General features: G+C 45.6%; 1 protein-coding gene across 3 annotated transcripts in view; it reads right to left on the bottom strand.

The window, feature by feature from the left end:
• The window catches only part of GPC1 (glypican 1), a 329611-nt gene that overhangs the window by 26945 nt on the left and 289849 nt on the right, over positions 1–12817 (bottom strand). For all 3 annotated transcript variants that reach the window (XM_087739178.1, XM_087739179.1, XM_087739177.1), the window contains one exon: positions 5377–5768. In XM_087739178.1, coding sequence (XP_087595304.1) covers positions 5377–5768 — 392 coding nt within the window. The remainder of the gene's footprint in view (positions 1–5376; positions 5769–12817) is intronic.

Genomic DNA, 12817 nt, shown 5'->3' with positions numbered 1-12817 from the left:
TGAGCTGCATCCCGCCTCCATCCCTGCCGGTGACGCCAGCACCCCTGGGACCCACTGCTGCCCGCTGCTTGTGTCCCACACAGAGATCCTGCAGGACTCCATCTCACATTACCTCCCCTCATTTTCTTAAAGGGGAGGCCAGATCTGAGGCTGAACTCCTGGATGAATGGTATCTTACCAAGCAGTGGTGTCTATAGGCGCAGGTAGCTGCTGTCTAAAGGTGGGAGGCGTACTAAATCCCATGCAAGCAAACAGATGATCTCCCTGAAGGAAAATGCTCCGCCCCTTGGTGAGAGCAGGTCCCAGACAAGAGCTTTACCCAGAGGGAGAGATAATTTACTGTGGCACCTTATGGCTCCTTGGGGCAAAGCCAGTCTCTGCACAACAGCATCCGCCTGTCAAGTCATCGTCGTAACACAAGAACACACACCTCTGCCATGCAAAAACTGAACAGCTCCAAAGTGAGAGGTGGGATAACATCCAGTGAAAAGGAAATAAATGTGGTGATATGAGGATATTGCCACTTGCCAGTACCATGGAACAACATGCTCATAACATCTATTTACAAACACTAATGTTGTCTTTTCAGGATCAAGACGAGGCCAATTTAGGTAAATGCTTAATTTTATTACAAAAGTGAAATCCTTTAAATGAAATAAAATGTTATTTATGTTTGTATGTACTTGCTGCTCATGCTCTGAATAAAGATAAGCCACTGAAAGGATGGAGATGTGTCACCGAGCACATGGGACAGGAGTTCAGTGTACTTGAGCTGTTTTAGCACAGTGGTTTCATAAGTGTGTGAAAAAGATTATGTTCTTCACTTCATTTTATTCAGTCAGATCAATTTTATGCCTGCTTCACCCAAAAAGCAACTGGAAGCTGAAAGACAGAAGTCAACTATGGCCTTCCAAGCTATGGAAAAAAAGTGGGGTGTGAGAAATGGCTACAATCTTGAAGTACATGAGGACCAGGAATGACCATACTGTCTTTGTTATATTATTGACTTGTTGGAAATGTAAAGCGTGTTTAGATAAACACTATTTTCCATGTGTCCAGCACATTCATTTAACTATTAAAAACATTTATAGAAATTCTATTTTTGGGCCTTTTTAATTGGCATTCAGTTCCCATCCAAATGCAGCTTGACCCACCATGTGTTTAAAAATTACTCATATGGTAAATAGGAAAGCTGCCATTTACCTTATACTAATATAAAAGTTTAAAAAATAAGGCTGAAATGTATTGTGAGACACAGTATTGCTTAAATAAAAATGTACTGATAGATGACCTTCATTGGTAAAATGAAATACAGGATTTAGAGAAAAAGCTTATAATTAGTAAAAAAGATCATCATATTTTGTTTCAAACTCAAATGAGAAACAGCCATAAGAACATCTACTGAGAAAAAAAATGCAAACAACTACTAAAATTGATTATTTAAGTGTGTGTTTCTTGCTTACATAGCTGGTGTTGCTTCACAACAATCCCCACTACCATAGGAAAACTTAAAATTCAGGAGCAAGAAGCAATGAAGATCCAGCAAAGAAAGATTGTTCTAATAACTCACTTTCTGACTGACGAGCAAAATTAATTTTAAAACACCTCTTCTCCCTGCCTTTGGAAATGGAACATTATTTCTTTACTTCTTCTGCACTTTCACCAGAGATTCACAGGTTGTCACGTCTCTGAGGGGAATTTGAGGATTCTGGACGTTTTTTGACACGGGCTGGGCAGCTCTCCTCCCCGTCCGTCGGTGCAGCATGGGCATGGTGCCGAGATTCAGGAGGCCAGCAAGGACCTATGGACAGTCTCACTGCCCTTTTTGGGTGCCCTGGTGCAGACAGGACCACCTCTGCTACCTGTCCCCACAGCACTTCGTGCAATAGTCCTAAGACTTAGATGGCTGAGCAGTATCGTAATGTGAGTAATAAATAACAAAATCAGCCAGGAGATTCCTGTTTATCATGCTGCATCTCTCTGAGGATTTTTTGCTTTGGTTTTATAAGGGGTTATCTCTCAGTCCTTGCCGTTTTTACCATCTCAGTTTTGCTTCCTCCTGCCCCACAGTATTTCAATTCACCTACACCACGTATTTCACAGGAGCGCATTCTCGCTCTCCTTGCTGAACACGGCAAATGCTTGCACCAAGTGTGGATCTCTGAGCAGCAGCTGGCAGGCAGCAAGTCTCCCAGCACAAGGCCTTCACCTGTTCACATGAAGCTCAGAGTTGCAGCAAATGCTATTTTTGGGCAGCTGCCAATCTCACAACCAAAGAAAAGGATCCTAAACAAAACTGGGATATTTCTTCTCTCTTGCCCTGGCACGCAGCACGAGGTGCACACCCCTGGGGGAGCCCCTTCTCTGTGTGCCCTTCACTAGGGATTTTGTGGCTGCTGCTGTTTTGGTAGCTGCTACTTCACGCAGATGCTGAAAAACTCACTTGGCATTGTGCAACTTAAACAAAACCCTGCAATTTGTGCTGAAAGAATAACTACAGAAACACAGAACCTGAATGTGAACACAGAGATGCTGCCCCAACACCCCCACCCATGTGTGGCACAACGGTAACCCCTAACCCTGTTCCAGGGCAGGGTGCCAACCCGCACATCCATCCCCAGCCCTGCTGCTCCGCCCGGGCTGCGAATTGCCGCACCAGCCGCGCGCGTGCTGCGGGCCCCTGGGCCCCCTCCCACAGCCGCTGTGCAGATGGCAGCACTTCCGCCGCTGTCAGCGTGGGGCCAGGCTGGTGGCAGGAACCGCAGCATCGAAAGCTTTAGATCTTGGTGTCAGAGCCTGCAGTCTGTCAGGGTGACTTTGCCTTAAAAGCTAGGACGGCAGTAAAGATGAAAAATGGTTTTGCCACTTTCTCCCCGGCTGCCCTCAAGCTATTTATCCCCAGCAGGACGCAGAGCGCCTGCTCCCAGCACACCACTCCTGTTCCTGTCCCTGCGCGCCCACCGGCCAAGGGCTGCCCAAAGCGATGGCTTCTTATGAGATCGGGCAGCCAGAGGCTGGGGAAGAAACGCCTCTTGGGCACAGAGGAGAGTTAGCAGGGATTAAAGAAATCTCACGAAATCCCCCCCTGTTGCTCAGTCAGGGCAGGCTTTTCCCCATTTTAAGACAGCTAGAAAATCTGATAAACAGCACCCGTCTTTCCTCAGAATGCCCGGTAATGCAGACGCTGCACAAGGACCTGAAACAGCAATAGGATACAGGTGACAAACACTGAACTGGAAGTGTGTGAGCAGATGAAACCAGGAGGGTTTTAATAGAAATCAGTAGTTCTTCTGGGATTTGCAAATAAATAAACCCAAAGTAATCTCATTTTTCAGAAGGCCAAGCTAGGTAATTTGTTTCTACATGTCCATTTCCACGGGCTTTCCCCAGACTTCCTGACCAAAACACTCACTGCTGCTCCCTAAGAAATTTCAGCTCAAAGAGTTATTTTTAACGACTGCTGCTACCAGCTGACAGGAAAGTCAAATCCCAGTCTCTGATCTTAAAAATCTTATACACCTTCTCCTAACGTTGTGAGTATAAAGCAACATGAAAAATGACTAAAACCAAAGCACCACTAGTGGATTGCATTCAGCACTTCATACCCATTTCGCACTAGTGTAAATCCACATCTGGTAAAGGAAAGTGGGTACACCAGGCCTTTTATTTTAGACACAGCTGAGGGCTACCAGGGCATTCATAAAATGGATTTCCCACCTCAGCATTCTCACCCCCTCTTGCCTAAAGTACTAAGCCCGTTCCTGAAGACAGGGGAAATGGGCCAGCTTTGGCCTTTGTTACAAAATCAGCTCTCAGGGAGGCTTTGCTGAGGTTTCCCGACTCAGTTCATGCAGATCATGCTACAACAGCAACATGTTGGGTTCACTGCAACCCCAGGGAGGGCCCTTGTGAGAGAGAGGAATGGTTGGGAACCTCATGGAAAACCCTCCATCCTGGAGGAATGGGTTGGGGGGAGGCAGAGGGAAGAGAAGGATCTGTGACTGGTCATGTACGCCACCTCCCGTTTGATAAGCAATGCCAAGAGAAGGAAGAGAATTCAGAAAGGGGGGACCAGAATCAAAATCCGATGGGTCAGAAGCCTACATGAAGGTAGGGGAAAAATACGCTGCATGTCAGTATCTCAGGTCATTCCCTTCCGCTGATACCACGGCTGCGGTTGCTCTGCCAGCCTGCTTTACCCACCAAACTCGGCTACAGGCAGAATCACGCACACCGAGCTGGAAATCTCTGCCATTCAGAGGATTTATGAAAAATATTTTACTTTGGTTCCCCTGAAATTACACCATTCTCCTCTTTTATCTGTCTTAAGTGTCAGGAGAGTGTGATGTTAATGAAATGTACAAAGGCTTTTGGGTAACTGAACAGTTTTATAGTCCCACGTTGATAAATTAAAGCATTTGTCACTGTTACCACATTAATGTTTCTTCCCGAGATCAAAGTCTGGATTTGCTGCATCAAATAGTACCGTCCTCTGCTACGCATTACCACGCATTACCTTTGGAGGAAATTAATTGCGATTCTGTATTTTTACATTCGCAGTTTAATCACGCCCTAATTCTCATACCTGCTGATTGCCATCTCCACATGCAGTATGCAAGTAATTTCTTAGTATGGATTTTCTCCTCGCTACCTGTGTGAAAAGCCTGAATATCTTGTTTCAGGACAATCACCACCTTCTGGCTCTGAAAGGCTGCTTCTGCAGTAAAGAATACAGACAATTTCCTTCCTCTTCAAACCCTGGATTCGGTCACATTAATTTACATTTATATAGCACCTTTCATCCCTGAAGATCCCAATGCACTTTACAAACTCACCCTCTCTGTACACAGATGCTGTACAAATATACACGGCTACATAAACAGACACAGCAATCCCATCACCGACCGCTGAAATGCATCTCTCCGCCTGTATTCCCAGCACATTCGTGGCAAGTCAGCTCTGCACACCCTACATCATATCACCATCAAGGAGGAAGACAAGGCAGCGTGATTTAGAGGCATGCCATTTCCCTGCTGGGGAAGCGCGAGGAATCTAGGCAAGCAACAGAACGGCTTTACAGCCTGGGCGACTGACATCTCCTTGGCACTCTGCTGCATAGGTTAAAATGAGGTAAAGACTGATTTGTGGTGAATTATACCTCCTTGCTTCTGCGCTATCAGTGCCCGTAGAAGTCCAGGCTTGCTGCTCCCTTCCACTGATGGGTGATCCTGAAGCAGTCTTTCATAAAACTGAAAAATACCTGCTTGCTTTGTAATGAAAACATAAGGGGAAATAAACCCCCCCTTTCCCTAACAGCAGTAGTTGACTGGCTCCTGCCAATCTGAGGATGGAGAAGAAAGAAGAATCCCAACATACCTGAGACACCTTTTTGACCACGTCGCTGCCCACAAGAAAGCCCTGTGCGTAGGAGCGCGCCGCGATGAAGGCTCGGGTTGCCTTCACCTTCAGGTCCCTGGGAACTTCCCCGAAGGGTTTGTGCTGCTCCGCGTGTTTCACCATGCAGTCCAGGTACTCATCTGTGATATGGTACTGGGGATTCATCAGCTTGAAGAGCCGCTCCAGCAAGCGTGTCCAGAACTCATTGAGGGCCTCTTCCAAATTGATGTTGGAGCCCCGGTAATAGCGGCGTAGCTCGCTGTACAAGTCCTTGAAGACCTTCATGTTTTGAGTGTACAATTCTCCATACATGCTTGGAAAAGCATCATAAAGGGCCTTTTCTGACTTGTTCAACAAATCCTGGAAATAACCTGAAGAGAGAAGAAAAAGGAGATGGTGACGCATCAGTCAGACAAGCAGGAATCCAACAGGCTGTGCTGTTTGGCAGCACAACCCAATGCCCTGAGAAAACGGAAGGGCCCTAACAGAGCTTTTCCTCCAATCAACCTTACCCACATTCTCAGTCTTGAGCCTTAGCTGAGAATATTGAAGGAGGAACCCCCCCAGTGCCAGAGCACCATGGTCTGGGCCTCTCCACCTCTTCTGGCAGCCTCACCTGGACCCAAAATTGAGGCTCTTCTCTGAGCGTGTAGGCTTCCATAGGGTTACTCATAGGTTTTCTTTATAGAATGCATCAACTGGCATTGCTGACATAGACCCTAACTGGGCACAATTGTCAGCCAATGCCTTATGAGACACTCAACCCCAAATCAAGAACCAGCTGCTTCTGGCGCAGAAGCTGACACTTGTTAAACATCACTAGAACACATTGTAAACACACAAGGACGCCTGGATGCTGCTCAGACAACGGAGGTCTGTCCTGTAATGACTGCTGTTAGAGTCGGACTAGTCTATCAATATTAGCATCCACACCAGAATGAAGTAAGATGAAGATTTCACCTAGAAGATAACCTGAAGCCTTCCATTTCATCACATCAAAGGCTGGAATTCCTCCAGCATCGCCTGCTCTTACTGTCACACAAAAGCGAGGGCTCTGCTGGAGAAGACTGCAACTTCTTCAATTTTAAAACAGAACTTCCCCCCCCAATTTCCTTTTCCCTTGGAAAGCTGCCATTCCTGGCTGAGGCACTGATAATTTGGAGAAGCCAGCAGGACTCCAGTACAACATATGTCTTGAAGCACAAAGCACAGCGGTCTAAGACAAGGTCCCTGCAGGCACAAGCTCTTCTTTGGGACAGCGCATTTACCTGAAGAGGACGTGGCTTTACCCTGACTAGCTGTCATCCCCACCGACCCAAAACCACCATGGTCCACTGCACAACTTGACGCTGCCTTTGAAGAAATCACTGCAACTTGTTTGAGGCACCTTTCTTTTCTGCCTCAATGCCTATTTTCCAACGCACTATTTCCAAAGCCCTGGTGAGATGGACCAGGGCTGCCACCAGTGACGGTGCCAACCCTTCACAGAGACGTCCCCATCAGCCCTGAGTCATCGCAGCACCCACAGCCTGTAAAGCGTGTGCCAGAGTACCAAGCGCTGCGACAGGAACGGGCATGACTTATTACGTATTTAAAGACAGGGTTGTACTCAAGAGTTTTTGAACTGTGGCCAACATTATCACATTCGAGGTTGTCATCCCATTTGCTTATTTGCATTTGCATCCTGCTTTTGTTTAGGTATAAACAACTACATGGTTTTACACCCTAGGTTCAGTGGTCATAGAGGTGACAGAAATGTGACTCTCTTGCTACATACACAGCAGGGTAAAGATGACAGTTTCGACTCCTCCCTTACCACCATCTTTAGGTATTTCCATCCTCTCAATTGCCAGCTACCTTCAGGCTCTCTGAGACTGCACAGTGGGGAACTCATAGCAGGACTGGCCTGATTCAATTTATTGACTTACATAAGCAACTTTAATCATCATTTAAGTCAGTGAGAGGAAAAATTATTTAAATAATAATTTTCATTTCAATTACATTTGTACTTTTTAGGGCCTTTTTGAAGCAAACCTGATTATACTATTCTTTAAATCTAAATTACTGGGGGTTTTTTTTGGTGATGTATGATAAGCTGTAGTTGGAGGGAAACTGTTATTCAATTAAAATCAAACAGCATGTATTTAGGTACATAAATTAACTTCACTGTGCTAGGCATATAAGAAAAAAAAGAAAAGCTTCTGAAAAATGCATATTGCATGTACAAAGCTTTATTAAACAAAGTCTTTTTTGAGAGAACGGCACTGACTACAATTAAACACCTCTAAAATTTCAGAACTAGTAAAGCTCATTCCCATGGGTCTTGTATATATTTACAGACTGGAAGGGCCATGCAAGCTTTCCTACATTAATAATCTCTCATTGGCTTCTCAGATTTGAATGAAGCTATAACTCAACAAGCAGATCAAGCAAGTGAAAACACCCTCTGCATCTGCACCACAGGCTGCTAATACTGAAACTTCTTGTAGTATTTTAACAAACCGATACCAAGCATTAATAGCCTGGCTTCCTCCAGCCACAATCAGGTACCACTTAATAGTTTAAAATTTGATTTAAGTGCTTTTAAAAGACTGTGAGCAAACTAGGTCTTAGCAGAAAATTGGTTTAATGACTTACGCAGAAAATAAAAATGTGTAATCTAAAATGTTGAATAAAAACTGTGGTTTTCAAGTGTACTTTTGGAAGAAATTTATTCTTATTCAAACTGACCTGGTTGGCGGTTTGTATCTCCAAACACTTGTACTGGGATCCCTCCATCTCTCAAATGACTGATCCACATGTGTTTGTCCATCTTCCCTATTAAAACCTGATTTCTTCCTACAGACACCAGTGTAAGTGTGTTACCAGCGGGCTCTTAGAGGCACCTAAGCCACCCATAAAATTACCTTCTATTGGGGGGCTCCTAATACGAAAAAAATCAACAGCTGATCCATTAAGAAGTACTTTGCTAAAGGACCTCAGTTTAATAAGAAGAAACACCTGCAGCATGTGCTAACAGAGCTTATCAAAGCCTCTCCTCTTGAATCTCAAGACAAAGGGCGATTTGACCCCTGCCCTCTCCCTGTGGCCCTACTGTCCACATCCCAACTCCTGTTCCCCTGTCCCAGCTGCCAGAGGGGAGCTCTCTGCCAGGGTAGGACAAGCTTTCTGCAAAGCCTGGGGTCTCTCATCCCTGCCCAAGGGACTCAAATTTGAGTCTGTAACTCCCCCCACTCGAACAGTTCAGCCATTGCTACTCCCAAAGATAGCAGTGCATGGCAATTTTTCCTTGTGACAAAATTATCACTAGGATCTCCAGGGTGCTAACACAGGTGAGGGCTTTTCTTTTACCAAAAGGCCTCATCTACACTGAATAATTGTACAATATGTAATTAAAACTTGGCAAGTGTTACTGGCACATACATAGCACCCATCCTGGTAGCCCTGACTCATTGGCCTCTACACAGACTGCTTTGCTTCTGCAAAGCGCTTGAGTATCCCCTCTTAGAGCCATGGCTCCGTCCCCAGCATAGCAGTTGTGTGCACCCACTTCTAGGAAATTTTGGCTACTCCGCCAACAGGTGAGAGGCTGCAAGAGGATTATTTACAACTTGGGAGCTTCTCATCCAGCATTTCTCTCCCACCTTAGTGTTGCACATGAGCCTGGGCTAAGGAGATCACAGCAGAGTGAGCCCACGTCAGGGCTGCCGCAGCCCCGAGCTCCCAGCCCACCTGGTCTGGCTCCGCTGTGAGCTGACATGGGGCTGATCCTGCTGCAGCGTCACCATTCCTTGTCGCATGGTCACCTTCCCCTGCAGCGTCTCCCGAAGGGGCTCACTCCTGGGCTCACAAGACAAGCAGATAACTGCCAGACAGACAATTTGTCCTGGCAGGACACTTTTTCGGGTCTGACTAATCTGAGGCGGCCTTATTTTTCTGTTGCCACAGCCTTCCTACCTGTACAATGAACAGAAAGGGCATTCACCTACAATAGACACAAAATATAATGTTTCTCTGATGCTGATGAGATATCTAAAAGCTGCTCCGTATCTTAATGTATCACTCCAAGCGCTGCTGGTTACCCATTCACAATTTAATTAAACTGAGCTCAAACTCTCTTTCTTGTACAATCAGTGCTCTTTTCTCTGTGACAAGCAATGCTAACTGAATAAATTGCTCAGCAATCCAGGTACGACATGCAGCTTGGCACTCACCATCAGGAGGAAGAAAACACCAACAACCGCAGACCGATTTGTCAGTTCAAGGTAAAATAACTTTCTTTGTATTGCTACCGGAGAAACAAGATGTATATCTTTCTGTCAACAAATTGGAAACTGCTCTTGAAAAAGTCCAAGCTAATTAAGAGTTGATGAACTGTTACTTCTCACCTAAGCGAGAGAACACCAATTACAGTCAACTCGTTTGTGGCTGGTTCTCAGAAAGTTCTTCTAGATTTTACACATTGAGAAAAAAAATATCTACATTATCTAGGGAAAATTAATTAGCAATTAAGCCTCAGTGCGTTTGTGATGAAGAGCCGACCTGGCAGAGAATTTAAATGCACATTTTGCAGCATTAGGAGACACTAAGAAGTTGGGTTTGTCAAGAGGGATGCACAGAAGCTTGTGCTAACTGCCCTGGTCCTCATGATCTCAGCCTGCACCGCTCGTACACTTAGCACAGGTATCTTCAATTAACACCGCATCTTTTCCCTGACACTCCCTGCCTACTAATATCCAACCTTTTAACGTATTTAGACACGTGCCACAGATTAAGGATGTTCAGGGCCTTGGGATAAAACAACTTGCTGAACCACAGTTCAGGCATCCACCCTTCTTGATTTCAGGTAGAAGCAATTATTTATTCTAGGGGAAGCACCCCATTATCTGTAGCCATGGTGGATGGGGGACCCTTAGGTAACCTGGGTGGTTGGAAACCTCTGATAATACATCTGTCCCACTATTTCTATAATAAGTTAAAAATAAACACCCAGTGGGTCCATTTAGATTTATTAACTCTCACTTGGTCGACCACTGCTGGGTCTGCCCTGGCTCCCAAAGGACAATTAGAGTGATTAGCTCAGGCAGGGAATGAGCAGATGGAGGCAACTTCATCCAGGTCACGTCCTGGACACATCCCCAAGGCCCCTGAGCTCTGCTGAAACCATGTTCTCCAGGCCAGCAGCAACAGGCTCAACCTATGTCTGTGCTCATGAACTGTAGCACATGGCTTCGTTAGCCTTGGGAACAGCAGGGATGGAGGGAAAGGGCTCATGAGGAGCCAGCACTGGAGCTCTAAAGCCCTCGCTTGCTACAGGAGTCATTGCTGTACTCCCATGCAGGTACACAAACACCTGAGGTGACTCTGCACAGGGCCAGCTTCCCTCTGAAATGATGCATTTGTTTCCACTCTGAGTCACAAGAAAGCAGCTATTTATTTTATGGACTCATGCTGAAAAGCCATGGATGTTCTCAGCTTCTGCCAGCCTCAGAAATTTTACAATGGAAACGTACTAGCCAGAGATATCTTCCTGTGAGTCACCTGCTAAATCCATGCCTGGGCTTCCCCTCTTTCAAAAAGTTTTCTCAAAGAGCCATTGAACAGGTGAGTCCTTCCTCACCACTGCCTGCTAAGGGTTTCGCAACACTGCAAAGCCCAGCAGGTGATTTTCTAATGCCAGTAATTCAGACAACTCAAACTCGGTTTTCCCTGGGCCAATGAAAGGCACAGCTCCTCAGTCAAGGCTGTTCCTACATGAAACATCACCTTTCACACTCTTGCTGCAAAAGTATTCAAAAGGAAAAAAATGAAATGGGAGTCTGTTTTATTATTATTATTATTGCGTCTCACTTCCAGGCTCAGAAACAAGACAACTGGCTTTGTTCAAATGAAATTTGCCTTTTGGCAGAGGCCACGTCTGAAAAACTTCTGCCTCAAATACAAAAATGCCAGAAAGTTATGAGCAAAGAAATGAAAGGTTTTTACAACCGAGACAATTCTGCAACCTTGGCCGCTGTTTCTCTTGCTGTTGTAGTGACAAAAACTTACTTCTCAGAGAATTAAGTTTTCAACCAGAATCTATAACCTTTGCATTCGAGAGAGATTGTAAATCCCCACCCATTCCCCCGCTTCACAGCTTCCCAGTGTTCGCAGCTCATATTTTCACAGTTTCCTCATTTTCACAACTCTGGGTTCAAATTGGGAAGCTGTGAACAGCAAGGCAGGGACCGGCAGTTTGTCTCTGAAGATGGAAAGTTTTGAGTTCCCCCTTCCTCACCCCCTGAGCACCAAGTACTTTATCCAAGCTCTTTGATGCCATTTGATCACTCAACATCTGGAACACACTGGGGTTTCTTCAACTAACATATTGACGGAGTAGGAATGGATGTAGAGGGCAATGAAGGGATCACTGAAGGAAGAACATCCAAATGCTCTTTGGGCATGCAGCAGATCTGACTTTCTTCAAAACCCATCAAATTTTAGAGGCATACTAGAAAAAAATATGAGAATTGGAGAAAGGTGACCGAATTACTTTCGATCTGAATATTATTAAAGCCTTAAGCAGAAAACTGCAGTACAAAAAGTCTTAAGCACAGCTAGAAAAAGGGTAGTACCAGATCGGAGATGAGGGAGGAAAACACATTGCTCACATGACGCCATTAATTCCAAAATTAGATTTTAAGAAGAAATCTGTTCCTAAAGGCAGGTTTAGCATTGGATGATCGGATTTGGTGAAGACTCTGTGTAACCACCTCTATCTGGAAGTCAGACATAAGAGGAGGAGAAAGTCATCAGAGAGCAGGGCTCGAGATGGAAGGAAGCCCATGGCAGGTGATATCTCCAACCCTTTCCCTTGGAGCAGCAGAAGCAGCACCCAGGGCTCTGCCCTGCCTCCACCTTCCAGCTGCAAGCTCTCCCCTACTTCTTTTCTGAAGAGCAGGCTGCTCCACCCCAGGACAGCAAAATTCAATTTCGCTTGTGCTTCTGAAAAGCCTTGAGTAGTCCCTGCAGGAACTCCTAATGACTTAGCTGCAACCATGTAGTGCAGCAGTGCTCTACAGCTGCAGGAGTGTTGGCCTCATGCAAATGCTACAGAAGTTTTTCAGCAGTGGGGCAAGATGAAAATTCTCCTGCTGGCTGGACAGCTTTGCATGGTGAGCTAGGTTTGTGGTCCGAGGGCCTTGTAGTGCAGCCATAAACTGCCAGGACAGCTGGAGGTGAGGGCAAAAATGTGAGGAGGAAGAAGTTTGAGTAAGCACGCGAGCCTGTGGTGGAATTCACGCAGGGCCAGAGCCATGGAGCATCTCTGCAGCTCTGACAGGAGGTCAAGTGAAATATGCTCACCATTAACACTGCTATCATGTTTCAAGAAGACTGGACTAAGAACAGCAGAGAAAAATAAGCTGACTCTGTGGTGTCC

Source organism: Nipponia nippon, unplaced genomic scaffold (assembly GCF_047370975.1).
Source record: "Nipponia nippon isolate SJK-2023a ecotype South Korea unplaced genomic scaffold, ASM4737097v1 scaffold_7, whole genome shotgun sequence".
Lineage (NCBI taxonomy): Eukaryota > Metazoa > Chordata > Aves > Pelecaniformes > Threskiornithidae > Nipponia > Nipponia nippon.
Note: the sequence above shows the minus strand (reverse complement) of the source record. Positions and strands in the feature narration are given on the sequence as shown.